The 15,088-nt window shown below is 45.4% G+C and overlaps 1 protein-coding gene across 1 annotated transcript; it reads left to right on the forward strand.

Moving 5' to 3' along the window:
- Window positions 1–6,209: 6,209 nt before the first annotated feature.
- On the forward strand, window positions 6,210–8,246 carry IL31 (interleukin 31). The gene is made up of 3 exons (XM_077747987.1): window positions 6,210–6,225; window positions 6,397–6,545; window positions 7,932–8,246. The coding sequence occupies exons 1-3, from the start codon at window positions 6,210–6,212 to the stop codon at window positions 8,244–8,246; spliced, it is 480 nt and encodes a 159-aa protein (XP_077604113.1).
- Window positions 8,247–15,088: the final 6,842 nt, after the last annotated feature.

A 15,088-nucleotide genomic window follows, 5' to 3' on the forward strand; every position in this document is an offset into this window, starting at 1 on the left:
CACTTTCCCCCGCCGGGAGTCCGAGACCCTGACTCCCGCGGAGACGACCTGGGTTTTCTCCTCTGAGCCTTTTGCGCTCGCAGCTGTAAAATGGGATAATACACTTCCCACCACAACCAGGGGCCATAACTCCTGTAGCTCCTCGCAGGCGGCCAGCGCTTCCCATCTGAGAAAAGTGCTGAGTATCATTCCCATTTGACAGATCTAGAAAAGAGAAATGAGCCCAAGGTCAAACAGTCTCAAGATTCTAACCAGCGGATTCCAATGTGAATTTCTTTAACTCCTGAGTCAGGAGTTTTAAATCACTGTTTGGGACTCCTGGGTGTTTCAGTCGGTTAAGCGTCCGACTTCAGCCCAGGTCATGATCTCACGGTTTGTGGGTTTGAGCCCTGCGTAGGGCTCTGTGCTGACAGCTAGCTCAGTTTCTGGAGCCTGCTTCAGATTTTTTCTCTCTCTCTCTCAAATAAATAAAAAGCATTTAAAAAAATTTAAATCACTGTTTACATATATAACAGTTTTAGCACCAAGCCCCCTTATAGACTGAAGTAAGTTCACTCATCATCTCTTCAACCTGAGGATCCAGCATCTAGCCTACTGCTGGCCAAACAGTAGGGGCTCCTGGGCACAGGTTTGAGAAACAAATAGGGTGATTCTGGATCCTCGAGTTTGGAAATGCGACATTTTTATTGAGCTATAATCTACAAAGCCCCAAATTTACCTATTTAAAGCGTGCAACTTTGTGTGATTTTTAGTATAGTCATAATGCAACGATATTCATAATGCAACTATCACTGTTATCTCATTTTCAACTTTTTTGTCATCCCAAAAGGAAACCCTGTACCCACTAGACTCACTCCACCTTCCCCCATCGGCCTAGCCTCTAGCAACCACTAATAGGCTTTCTGTCTCTATGGATTTACTTCTTTTAAATATTTTGTATTAAATGGAATCATACAATATTTCTCCTTTTGTGTCTGGCTTTTACTCAGCGTCATGTTTTCACGGTTCACCCTTCCTCATCCCTTCCTATGGCTGAATAATATCACATTGTAGGAATGGACCACATTTCGTTTATCCATTGACCCAATGAGGGACATTCGTTTTCACTTTTTGACTCTTCTGAAAACTGCTGCCCTAAACGTTCCTGTACACGTTTTTGTGTGCAACATATGTTTTTGGTCCTCTTGAGTAGATACCTAGGAATGAAATTGCTGAATCATACAGCCTCTGTATGTTTAACCCTGTGAGGAACTGCCAAACTGTTTTACGCAGAAGCTGTGCCATGTTCCATTGCCTTCATCAATATATGAAGATTCCAGCTTTTTAAATTTTTTTATTTAAAAGTTTTTTTTTGCTATGTTTTTATTTATTTGTGTGTGTGAGAGAGACAGCATGAGCAGGAGAAGGGCAGAGAGAGAGGGAGACATAGAATCTGAAGCAGGCTCCATCCAGGCTCTGAGCTGTCAGCACAGAGCCCGACATGGGGCTCGAATCCACGAACCGTGAGATCATGACCTGAGCTGAAGTCGGACACTTAACCGACTGAACCACCCAGGCGCCCCTCCAGTTTTTTAGTATCTTTACCAACACCTATTATTTTACTGTTTTGTTTTTTTTAAAATAATAGACATCTTAGTTGGTGTGAAGTATCTTGTTGTGGTTTTTATCTGCATGTCCCTAATGCCTGGCTAATGATATGGAACATCTTTTCATGTGCTTTTTGGCCGTTTGTGTATCTTCTTTGGAGAAATGTCTATTCAAATTCTTTGGTCATTAAAAAAAATTTTTTTTTGTCTTTTTACTGTTGAATTGTAAAAGTTTTTTTTATATATTCTGGATATTAGCCTATTTTACGTATAATTTCCAAATATTTTCTCCCATTCCATGGTTGTCTTTTCAATTTCTTGGTAGTGTCCTTTGATCCACAAAAGTTTTTAATTTCAGTGAAGTGTCATTTATCTACTTTTTCTTATGTTGCTTGTGCTTTTGGTGTAATTTTAAAGAAACTATTGCCTAATCCTAATAGACTTGAGTTTGAGTGTTCTTTATACATTTTGTCAGATTTGTGGTTTGCAAATTTATTTTTCCTAGTCTACACTTGTCTTTTCTAAACAGTGTCTTTTTAAGGCCAAACATTTTTAATTTCGAGGAAGTCCAATTTGTTGATGGGTTCCTTCTGAAAATACCCACTGTGTTAGACATCTAGCATCCTTTTTGATTGCCCTATGTCAGAACACCTTTATTATTATTATTGGAGAGAGAGAGAGAAAGAGAGAGAATCTTAAGCAGGCTCCATATTTAGTGGTGAGATCATGACCTGACCCGAAATCTAGAGTTGGATGCTCAACCGACTGAGCCACCCAGGTGCCCCACACCTTTATTATTATTAGAAAAATTCTCCAAAACTGGGCTATAAGACAAAAAAGAGCCACATGTCCTTTTAGAGAATAAGATAAATATCCATGAATGATTTAAACAACCAAAAAGACGAATCGGGGATGACTCCTGGGGTTTTAATGAGGTAACTAGGTGGTTGATCTGTAGTGAGGGAAAAGAAGTTTCGAGAGGGGTAATCAAGGGTCCCGTCTGGAATGAGTTAAGTTCAAGTTGCCCACTGGCATCTATTCCATGTCAAGTCAGCAGCTGGATAGGAGTCAAGAGCACAGGGATGAGGTCAGCCCTGGTTAGTCCATAGAATCCAATGCACAACAGAAGAAACAGGTGGGAACCCTCTTCCACCCCAAATCTCCCTCCAGCCCCTGCTGTCTCTTTCCTCATCTGATCCAGTCTCCTTGACAGACTGATCTGAGTGTCTGGTCTCACTTCCCAAACTGCCACAATATGGCTCCCACCCTAACAACTTATTCAAACTCCCCAAGCAAAGCTCCCAGTGACCTTACGTTGCCAAACCTAGTGAGTCTCTTCAGTCTTTATCTTACTTGCCCTCTCCATGGTTTATGATGGTTCTAATTGTATCCTCCTCCTTGAAAACCACTTTTCATCCTGTTCCATGACATGTTTTCCTAGTACATTTCTTTCCCGCCTAAGAGTGTCTTCTCAGTGTTTCAGACTGTCATCTCCCTCTCCCTGTTCTGTTAATAGAGGTGGACCCCTGGACTCCGCGGCTACCTTACATGTCTCTTGTCATCTCTTTTGGCTTACAGTTTTCTCAACCACAATGTACAGATGGCACCCAAAGATGGCACAGTTTACAGACATGGCACCCATGTCTCCAGTTCCTTCCTCCAAGCTCCAAATCCAAATGTCCGAAGACTCACTGTCCATCTTTATCTGAGAGTCCCATGACACTTCCAACTCACCGTGTCCAGACTGAACTCTTCATTCACCTGAGCCCTGTGAGCCTCTCTGCTTGTAGCACCACCATTCATCCAGTTGCCCAAACCACCAACCCAGTCGCAGTTCTCAGCGCCTTCTTCTCCGCCATCCCCATATCCACTCAACCAGCGTCTCCTGGGAGCTTTGCCTCCTACAAATTTCTCCAGTCTATCCACACCCATTCATCTCCACAATCACTATTACCCTGGCTCAGATGCTTGGTTTTGGACATGTCGAGGGTGGGACATTCCTGTGGAGATGTCCGTTAGGCAATTGGACATTTAGATCTGGGGTCTGAAAGAGCCCAGAGACATTAAAGTCTGAGGAACATGGATCAAGGATGGGGCCCTTGGAGACATGCCCATTAAAGGACCAAGAAGGAAGATGATTTGGCCTGAGAAGTCATGGTCAGAGGGCCGCAAGGTCTCAGGATCATATTATTATAGAATAAAGAGGAAAAAGAGGTTTTCAAGAAAGAGGAAGTGGTTGGCATCACTGCGTGTCATGGAGGGGTCAAGTAAAATGAAGGCTGAGAGGAACCCAGTAAGGTTGGCAACATGAGGCCACTGGAGACCATATTGGTTCTCACTTGCTGCCATAACAAATGCCATAAAGCCAGGTGTGTAAACCTACCAAGTTACTAGCCTACAGTTTCTGTAGGTGAGAGGTCCAGTATGGAGAAACTGGATTCTCTGCTCAGGGTGTTACCAGGCCAAAGTCAGAGGAACAGCTGGGGCTGTGTTTCTCACCTGGGGTCCAAGGTCCTCCCCCAGGCTCCTTGGTTATTGGCCAAATTAATTTTCTCCTCATGCTTTCCACCTAGCACCCTCCCTCTTCAAGCCAGCAATGGTGGTTGAGTCTTTCTCATGCTTTGAGTCTCTCTGCCTTCTTCTTTGTTTGTAAGGGATCGTGTAACCACATTGGACCCACCTGGTAGTCAACCTTTCTTCAGGTCAGCGGGGTAGTAACCATTAGTAATTAACTCCACCTGCAAAGTCCTTGTAATGTAATATAATTACGGAAGTAAACACCAGAGGGTGAAAGTCATGTGGGCAAAATTCTGCCTACCATGGACTTTGCTAGAGAATTTTTAATAAATTGTTAGGGTAAAAACCATACTGTGGTGGTTTGGGAAGTGAGGTAAAAGTGCACGTAGACCACTCTGTCAGGACGTTTGGATAAGAAGAGGAAACAGACAGCAGGAACTGGAGGGGGACTAGGGATTAAGGGTGGAGGAAGGGGGTTTCTCTTTTCTGTGTGCGTATTGGGTTCTGTGGACAGCCCCAGTCTGACTTCCTCCCTGTGCTCTTGACTCCTATCCAACTGCTAACTTGACATCAAATAGATGCCCAATGGGCATCTTGAACTTAACTCATCCCTGTTGGGACTCTTGATTTCCCCTCTCCAGACTCCTTTTCCCTCACTGCAGATCAACTACCCAGTTACTTCACCAAAATTCCAGGATTCATCCCTGATTCCTCTCCTCGATTTACCTCTACATAAGGCTGGTTCTGTGGACTCCATCTCCATCCACTCTACCCTGGTCCAAGCCACCATCGTCTCTATCTAGACAGCAACATAGCCTCCTAACTGGCCCCTCTGCTTCCATCTTGGATTCACACAATCCATTCCCCACTCAGGGGCATCTCTCATTCTTACTTCTTAAAGTACACCAGTGCCTGTATTCACCTCCCTACACCTGTCCAGCAGTGCCTTGTCACACTTGGGATAAAACCCAAATTCTTTATCATGGCCTCAGAAGGCTCTCTGTGACCTGGCCTCTGTCCACCTCTCTACCCTACCCCCCCACCCCCCATTCTCTCGCTTTGCTCCAGCTGCATGGCCCATTTCCCATTCTTGGCCACACCAAGAATGGCCACACCACACCTCACTTTTGCCTGAGGATTTTTGCACTAGTGTCCTCTACACTTGGAGCACCCTTTCCCCAGATCGTCCCACAGCAGACACCTCCTCAGAGAAACTGTTCCTTATCACTTAAAGTGTCTCACCTACCACTCTCTCTCTATCCCATCACCTTGTTTTATTTTTATAGTTCTTATTACCTTACACTTTCCTGTTTGTTAATGTGTCTACTGTCCGCCCGTTGCCCACCAGGACACCAGCAATCAGGGCAGGGTCCTTGTTTAACTTCTTCACCACCATTCCCAAGACCCTAGAAGAGTCTATTATTCAGATTACGAATAAGTGCCCTCAACAAATAACTCTGGAGCACAGACTCCGGTTCTAGGCCTTGGCGATGCAAAGACACAGCTGAGAATCCGATGATGTTCAAGGCCAAGCAGAATGGAGATGACGCCTTTGACTCACCAGATTCACCGTGGTTATCGGGGCCATCCCCGCACACTGGCACTGGCATGCTTCAGAAATTTCCAAAGGTAATACATTTTGAGAAACCTCATACCAGCCTGACGCCTACGCATACTCACTGTGACCCTCCCCAGAAATTCCCTGTGGGGCACTGACCCTCAGCTCCTGTAAATCATCTATTCCTGGGGAGTTATGCCTGTCAAATCTGGGCTTCAAAATTTCTTCTAGTCAAATCGACAAGCTTTTTCCCAGAAGAACTGGCAAAGATGTGTGTGCCTTCCTGTGTGTGTCTGTACTGAGTCAGGCATCTACCCACCTTGAGGGTAACCTCAGCGTTTCCTTCCAGTCCCGCTTTCGCCCAGCCTCGTGTGGCAAAATATTGAAAGTGTTTTCTGGAGAAAAGCTGAGCAATGATTTTGCCATGGGCGGGACGTTGATCACTCTTTTCCCTCACAACTGGCCCCTTATATATCTCCCGGAGGCCATAGCGAGCATACGCAGCCCCAGAAGCTGTTGCCAGAGCAGGCCTCGCGTGCTCTCTCACCATGTTCTCCCACACAGGTACTACGGTGCCCTGGGGCCTGTTTCGTGAGCGTGGCCTTGTCTCGTCAGATAGAGGAGGCTCTGGAGGGGTTCGGCCAGTGGTTGCTCAACAACAGCTTCAGTGGTTGCAACTGGGGTAGGCAGGGGGCATTGGGCCACGCGGCCCACAGCATCATTCTCTCTCCCCAGGACCTGCCAGGTTTGCCCTGTTTCTGCTCTGCTGCATGGAAGCTTCGCTGTTCTCCCACATGGCGCCCACCCGTCGGCTACCAGCAAGTGACATCCGAAAAATCATCTTGGAATTACGGCCCCTGTCTAAGCGACTTCTGGAAGACTACGTAAGTACCCTTATAGATTTCTTCTCCAGGCTGTTTCTTTAAAATGCCTTCCATTTGCCCCCAGAAGTAGCCAACTCTTTTTAGACCTCAAGCTAGGGCTACGGATACACCAGGAAGGGATGGGAACAACTAGACAAGATACAGTGGATTTTTCACGAGGGTTGGAGGCAGAGATTAGCCCAGACAGCCTGAGGTTCAATAACTCCTCACGTACTATAGGATCTGCTTTAGTAGGTCTGTTCATCCTTAGCATATTTAGTTCACGGTAGTGTTATGTGGATTTTCCTGCCTGCAGTGTGTCCCTAACGACAGGCCATCTTGCCTGACCATTTAGGAGCCGCCAAAGGTCAACCTCAGCTGTAAATGATGTCCCAGTGACTGCAGGACATGAAAATCCTCTCACAGGCATGGAGAGTCTCTCTTACTGCAGAGAAGGGCAGTGAACAAATTGGGTGTCTGTTTGCAGGCTACTTTATTGTTTAATTAGGACCCAGTCTGTTTCTACCAGAGGCTCTGCTGAGTCTGACCCCATTGGGAGGAAAGTATGAGGCTGAATAAATGTAAATACTCTTCCATTGTCTCGGAGTTGCATTCAAGATGGAACCTCTCAGGCAGCTTTGATTAAACGAACAAATAAAAACCAAAACCTGGAAACAACTCATGAAATTGGCCTTGCTCTTCCCTTCCACCCCCTGACATTTAAATGTAAGCCTTGGCTTTTATGGGCACAGAAACAGAGGTTGCTATAAGCCCAGGTGACTCAGCAGTTGAGGCTGGTGAGATCCTGTTAGCATTTCAGCTGAACCCAAAATCTCTTAGTCCTTTGGAAGAGGGACAGGAGAGGGCATGGTCTGGAGTCCTTGGTATGTTTGGAAAAATTCTCTCTGGCACCTTGGAGGTCTTTCTGGACATGCACACACCCCCTCAATGAGCTGGGGATACATTGGCTCTAATCCAGAGTCACAAGGAGCAAGAAGCAGGACAGAAACTCAGATGCTTTCCCATTCCCCCTCCCTGAGCCCCAGAGCAGCTGAGAGAAGATTCCTGGGGAGGTGTGTGGAGGCCTTGGGCAGATGGAGCAGGGGAGACAGGATGGAGCAGTGGTTATCGGCATAGGCTTTGGAATTGCTGCCACCATGGGTTAGAATCCCGGGTCTGCCACTTGATCTTGGCCCAGCTCTGCAAACCAACTGATCTTCAGTTTCTTCTGGGAAAGGCGATAGTGATGACCACGGCCTCACAAGGCAGCGGCACCGATTACATGAGATGGCAAGGGGGAAGCGCCCGCCCAGCCCGTCACAGAGGGGGCATTCAGACGTTAGCACTGGGGGTTCTAGCCGTTACTGCAGACGTAATGCTCACCCATGTCTCCTCCTCGTCCCACAGCAGGAGACGGGAGTGCCAGCATCCAACCATTCCTCACTCCCGCTCCCGTGTCTCACCTCTGACTCCCAACCGCCACACATCAACAGCTCTGCCGTCCTGCCTTACTTCAGGGCGATCAGACGATTGCCAGACAAGAACACTATCGATAAAATCATAGAACAGCTGGACAAACTCACATCTCAACATGAACCAGAAACAGAAGTTTCTATGCCTGCAGACAACTTTCAATGTAAAAGCTTCATCTTGACCGTTTTACAACAGTTCTCAGCGTGCCTGGACGGCATGCTTAAATCATTGAGCTCTGGACCCCAGTAGGTCATTCAAGGCCATCTGGCTGAGCTATTCCTTCTGGAATGGTGGAAATGTCTGAAGCCTTGAGAAAACATGACTGGCAGGCTAAGTGTGACCGCTCTGCTGTAAGTTATCCAGTAAATTATCCCAACGAATAATTTCAGTGAATCCTCAGATGGGCTAGTCCCAGGAGGACTGAGGTATAAATGTGTGAATTAACTTGAAAAGATGTCAGGTTATGTCATTGTTCTCCATCTTGGCATTTATAGAATGTTTTTCCTCTGCAGACTTAAATCATTATGCCTTTGTGAAGGCAAAAGGCAGCACCTGTGTTAATTTATTGTTTTTTTTTAAATTGTATTGAGCGTGGTTAATGCTCCTCGGGAACTATTTAATAAATTATATTGAATTTTTCTCATAATCTGTTTTGGATTTTGTGAGGGGGTTAAAATCAGTGGCTGGGAATCCAGGCGGGTGGTGGGTGGTGGTGTGGCTGAGGGAGCGTGGGGCATGCTGTGGAAATAGATTCCATTTCTGCCACTGCCTTTCTCCTCATGGGACAGGCTCAGTAGCAAGTAAGAGTAATTCTAGCAGCGACAACCATTTATCTAGCATTTTCTTTATGTCAGGCCATGTAAGTGCCATTACTGTCCCCTTTTAATAGGTGGTGAAACTGAGGCAAGAAGTCATTCAGTGACTTGCCCAAGGCCACAAGAGCTGTTAAGCTGTCGGACCCAGACTCAAGCTTGCCCTTCACTATTCTGCCCACCCTTTGTCCCTCTCTGGGCAGTGACTTGGTCTTAGAAGCACTTAATGGCGTGCCTGGTACCGAGCAATCATTCTAGAGTCTCCTGCACGGTTCCAAACTGGATTCCTGGTGCCTCCGCTCCTGCAAAGTCCTATTCCATCATCGCATCCATGACTTCTTCATGGCCAGGGCCAAAGATTTTATCATTTGAATGAATGTTGAGTCCCAAGTTGTTAATGGGTCTTTGAGATCATTTGGACTAATGTTTCTCAAAGTCTGATCTCTGGGCTGGAGGCATGGGCAGCACCTGGTGGCGTGTTAGGGATGCATATGGGTGGGCCCCCCTCACACCTACTGAATCAGACACTTTGGAGGGGCAGCCGGTGACCTGGGTTTTAAGAAAACCTCCAGGTGATTCATATGCACGCTCAAGCCTGAGAACCACGGATCCTGAGTTGACCAACACCTTCATCTTATTTGGGGGAAGATGAGGCCCAAAGACATAGTATGACTTGCCCACATTCTCATATCAGAGGGGTGAGGTTGGGACTCCGAGATATGCAGCTCACCCGGGAATTCTCATTCTTAACTCCTGCGGGTATTTCTGCTTCAGCCCCTCCCTGGGCTCTGAGACTTCCACACATCACAGCCTCCAATGACAATGTTTTGGGCAACCTTTCCAAAAATATCCACTGTGGTGTTCATCTATCATCCTTTTTGATGGTCCTATATCAGAACACATTTACTATGATTAGAAAAATTACCCCCAAACTGGGAAATAAGGCAAAAAGATGACCATGTGTCCTTCCAAAGAGTAAAATAAACATCCACTAGTCTGTAGTGATATAAATAAATGGAGGGAAAGGGAAAAATGTTCCTTACAGAACTCTAATGAATAAACATAGAAGGAATGAGAAAAATAGAAAATCACTGGGCTGGCTCGGTTAGTAGAGCAGGCAGCTCTTGATCTCGGGATTATAGGTTTGAGCCCACATTGAGTGTAGATATTACTTAAAAATAAAATATTAAAAAAAAAGAAGATGTCGGTCATAATTGCTACAGACAAAGATCTACAGATGAAGGCTAAAATTAATGGATGAACTGCGAAGAAACAGGAAATTTGCATCGCATCGAAGTATCTTCCCACAAATATTTACTAGTCATTTGGCAGTTTTAACATAGGTCTACAAATGCTTTGATATTTCTCTTACAGGAGGCGGAGGGGAACTTCCCTCCTTTCAATGTAGGCTGAATCTGTGATTTGCTTCTAAAGCACCGAGCACAGGAAGGCAAGACAGCCACACACGAGGGAGAAAGCAATAGACGGCACCTCTGAGCAAGGCAAACAGACTAGTCAGTGGATGTCAGTCACCCCTGACCTGCCTCGTCATCTCTGTAGGACTCTTCCCACAAACGCATGCCCAGTCCCTTCGTGAGAAAACACCAGGCAAACCCAAGTCAAGGGACATTCTACAAAATCCCTGACCACAGCCCTTCAAAAGTGTCCGGGTCAGGAAAATCAAGGGAAGACAGAGAAGCCTCCACCTGGGGACCAAGGAGACATGAGGGTTGAGTGCAATCTTTGAGGATAAAGGACAACAGTGGAAAAACTGGTGAAAATCCTAATTAAGCCCGCACTTGTGTTGATTTCTTAGTTTTGATCCATGTACCACAGTTATGTAAGACGTTCCCATTTAGGAGAAGCTGGGAGAAGGGTATATGACAGCTCTGTACTCTCCACAACTTTTCTGTATAACTAAATTTATTTTAAAATACAACACTTATAAAGGGGCGCCTGGGTGGCTCAGTCAGTTAAGCTTTTGACTTCGGCTCAGGTCATGATCTCACGTCTTGTGAGTTCGAGCCCCGCGTCGGGCTCTGTGCTGACAGCTCAGAGCCTGAAGCCTTCTTTGGATTCTGTGTCTCCCTCTCTCTCTGCCCTTCCCCAAACCTCTCTCTCTCTCTCTCTCTCTCTCTCACGGTCACTCTCTCTTGCCCTCTCTCTCTCTCTCAAAAAGAAAGAAATATTAAAAAAATAAAATGAAATGAAACACTTGTAAAACGCCACTTCTTCAGTTCCACGAACCACATTTTAAATGCTCCAGAGTCACATGTGGTTCCTATACTGGACATCACGAACATAGAACATCTCCATCACCATGGCAAGTTCTCTCGGGCAGCTCTGCTCTCAGGGAATCGGGCTTTGTTTGGCATGATTTATTCCTGAGTAGGTCCCCGCGTCTGTGAATTTGTAGAAATTGTAGAAAATGTGTAGAATTTGTAGAAAATTGATAAGGTACAGATCATTCCTCTCTGGTAGAGAAGTAACCCCAGAAGTGAAGAGGGTTTTATTGACCGTGAGGGCAGCTGAGCATCTACCTTCCCATTTTACTTCAGCGTTTATTCCCCTCAATGACGATGGAAAGACTGAGAAAATAAGATGTTACCTTCATGTATTATCCTTTCAACTCATTGTGCTGTGCTGACTGATTCCTTCACTGATGAGGTAAATAAAACGTTGGCATCTAAGTTACCTGGAATTCAGCTACCAAGGACCCACACGTAATTAGAGTTTCATTTGATGATAATCTGCCAAAACCTAGAAAGAGGCAAAAAGACAATCTTGGCATTTTGTCAGAAATTTTGTATCTCCTCCATCAACTCATTTCCACGGTATGTCTTGTGATCAAGAGACTCCATAATAATGACTTTTTAAAAAACCCAGTGTTACTGACTCACAGAGGAAAGGAAAATAAATATTCAAGGGTCACAGAGAAGCAAAAACTAATATGATCTAATATGATATGATTAATATGACCTCTTTATTTCAGGGGACACTCTCTGAAGCTGAGTAAAAGCTTAAACCTGCCCAATTTATAAAGGAAGAACAGGCAATATCAAGCTCTAAGAAAAACATTTTTAAGCAAGGTCATCTTCTTGTTCTGGAGAATTAAGAGGTGAGAGGGAAAATAAAAAGGAAATAGAAGGAGCAATCAGGTAACGAACGAGGAGAAGGAGAGAGAAGAGAAGATGAAGTGGTTAAATGTAAACTAAGAAATCAAATAGCCAGTAAATGTGAAACTAGGCTGAACCTTACAAGTAACCAAGAAAAGCAAATAAATAGAAGGTCAGATCAGTGCAGGCTTTACACACGATAAGGCTTGATGGCGGCGACGGTGAGAAAGGCCTATTCAGCCACTTCCGGAATAGGTGTCTGTCTCGTAGAGGATTCGTCCTGGTGACCCTCTCCTGCTATTCTGTCCTGGTATAATTTCCTAAGGAGCTGATCACAGACTGGACACAGAGCACACACACACACACACACACACACACACACACACACACACACACGGGATCTAACAGTATTCGTGATAATATCAGAAACACACACGGAAACCCATGTCAGTGGTCATCTGAGGAAAGGTGCCAAGGCAGGACTCTCCATGCCAAAGCCTCACCAGCCGCCAAGACTGTGAGAGGCAGCGGGGGTGCAGGGGAAACCGAGGCCAGGCCCGGGTCCCCGTAGAGCAAAAGAGAGGAGGAAGAATGGCTGGTGGCAGCATCTTAGACAGAAGTGCTTTTCTTTTCTTTTTTTCATGTTTATTTATTTTTGAGAGAGAGAGAATGTGTGTGCATGCAAGCGGGGGGAAGGGCAGAGAGAGAGAGGGAGACGCAGAATCTGAAGCAGGCTCCAGGCTCTGAGCTGTCAGCACAGAGCCCGATGTGGGGCTCAAACCCACAAACCAAGAGATCATGACCTGAGCTGAAGTCGGACGCTTAACCCACTGAGCCACCCAGGTGCCCCCAGATCCCAACTTTCTTAATTTACTTACTCAAGGGCCCTGGAAACATTCTGCCTCCAACAGCATTGGTGCTAATAAGAGCCGATGTTCTCGGGTACCAGGTTCTGGTTCTAGGTTCTGGTCCTCAACTTTCTGTATGTGATGTAACCTTAAGCAAATTATGTCATCTCTCTAAAGTATACAACTTGGTAGTGTGTGTGTATATGTATGTGTGTATGTGCATGTGTGTATATATGTTCAGAGCTGTGCAGCCATCACAGAAATCTCATTCCAGAACATTCTCAGCACCCCCAAAAGAAGCCCTGTACTCCTTAGCAGTCATTCCCTATTCCCCATCTGCCTCCAGCCCCTGGAAACCACTAATCTACTTTCTTTTTTTCCTTTTTCTTTTTAAGTTTATTTATTTATTATTTTTAGTAGTCTCTACCCCCAATGTGGGGCTCAAACTCACAATCTTGACATCAAGCAAGAGTCACATGATCTACCAATGAGCCAGCCAGGTGCCCCACCTCTAATCTGCTTTCTGTCTATGGATTTGCCCATTCTGGGCACTTAATATAAATGGAATCCTACAACATATGGCCTTTTTTCTTTTTAAGTTTATTTATTTTTGAAGGAGAGAGAGACAGAGCCTGAGTGGGTGAGGGGCAGAGAGAGAGGGAGACACAGAATCTGAAGCAGGCTCCAGGCTCCACGCTGTCAGTACAGAGCCAAACACGGGGCTTGAACTCGTGAATCATGAGATCATGACCTGAGCTGAAGTCAGACACTTAACTGACAAGGCCACCCAGGCGCCCCCACCCTTTTGCTTTTTTTTAACGTGTGGCCTTTTTTATCCGGCTTCTTTTACATAGCGTAATGTTTTCAAGATTCGTCCACATAGCACGTGTTGGTACTTCATTCCTTTTTATGGAGGAGTAACGTTTCAGGGTATGGATATGCCCCATTTTATTTGTCTGTGCATCAGTTCAAGGACATTTGGGTTGTCTCCACATTTGGCTATTATGAATCATGCTGCTATGAATTTTAAAATCAGCTTGTTTCTGCTAAAAAGGTAGTTGTGATTCTGACAGGGATTGCACTGAATCTGTAGTTCACTTGGGGGAGGGGCGGGGGCGAGGGTTCTGCCATCTTGACAATTTTGTCTTCCTGTCCATGAACACAGAATGACTTTCGACTTATTTAGATCTTCTTTAATTTCTTTTAACATTGTTTTAATTGAGTTGAAATTCATAGAACATAAAAGTAACCACCTCGAAGTGTGTGATTCAGTGGCATTTAGTACTTTCACAACATCATGTAACCAACACCCATGTTAAGTGCTGAAACACTGTCATCACCCCAAAAAGAGACCTCCACACCCATCCATTAAGCAGTCACTGCTACCCTCCCTCCCCCACTGGTTCTGGCAATGCCAATCTGCTTTCTTCTGTCTCCATAGATTTACCTATTCTGGGTTTTTCATATACAGAATCAGACACTGTGTGGCCTTTTGTGTCTGGCTCCTTCACTGTAGCGTGGTGTTTTTGAGGTCCATCTACATGGACCAGCACGGGGTCAGTGCTTCATCTCTTTTTAGGGCGGAATAATACTCCTCACCTCTGTTCTGTAGTTTTTAGGGTAAAAGTCGTGCACTTCCTTGATTTATTCCTAAGAATTTTCTTCTTTTTGATGCCATCTTAATTTCTCTTTCGCGCTGTTTCTCTTTTTGCTAGTGTCCAGAAATGCAGAGGATTTTTGTGTGCTGATCTTGCATCCTGTGACCTTACCGAACTCATTTAGTGGCTCTAATACGTTTATCTGTGTGTGAGTGGTGTGTATACATCCTTCAGGGTTTTCTATATATAGCATGATGTCATCTGCACACAGAGATAGTTTTAGTCTCTCCTTACCCTGTTTGTTTGTTGTTTGTTTGTTTTTTTTTCCACTTGGAATGTCTTGTATCTCTGTGTGTCGCCTAACTGTGCTAACTAGAACCTCCAGGACGGTGTTGAACTTGTGCCCGTCTTAGATGGAAAGCATTCAGCCTTCACCACTAAATATATTAGCTACGGGGACCTCTCCGAAGCCTTTTTCAGGCTGAGGAAGTTCCCTTCCACTCCTGCTTTGTTGAGCGTTCGTATCATGAAAGGTTCGCCTGAGTTTACTCCTGTGGAAAGTGAGGAGGACGATTCTTAGCACCCAGGGTCTTCTGAAGATACAGATGGCGCAACTGTAAAACCCTCCAGCCTGGCTGCTGGTACATGTTGCTGCTAACGGGCACACCTAGGGCTAGAGCTCAGATCTGCACTCGGTGATAGCGCTGCTGGGCAAGC

Source organism: Crocuta crocuta, unplaced genomic scaffold (assembly GCF_008692635.1).
Source record: "Crocuta crocuta isolate KB4526 unplaced genomic scaffold, BGI_CrCroc_1.0 scaffold29, whole genome shotgun sequence".
In the NCBI taxonomy this organism is placed as follows: domain Eukaryota; kingdom Metazoa; phylum Chordata; class Mammalia; order Carnivora; family Hyaenidae; genus Crocuta; species Crocuta crocuta.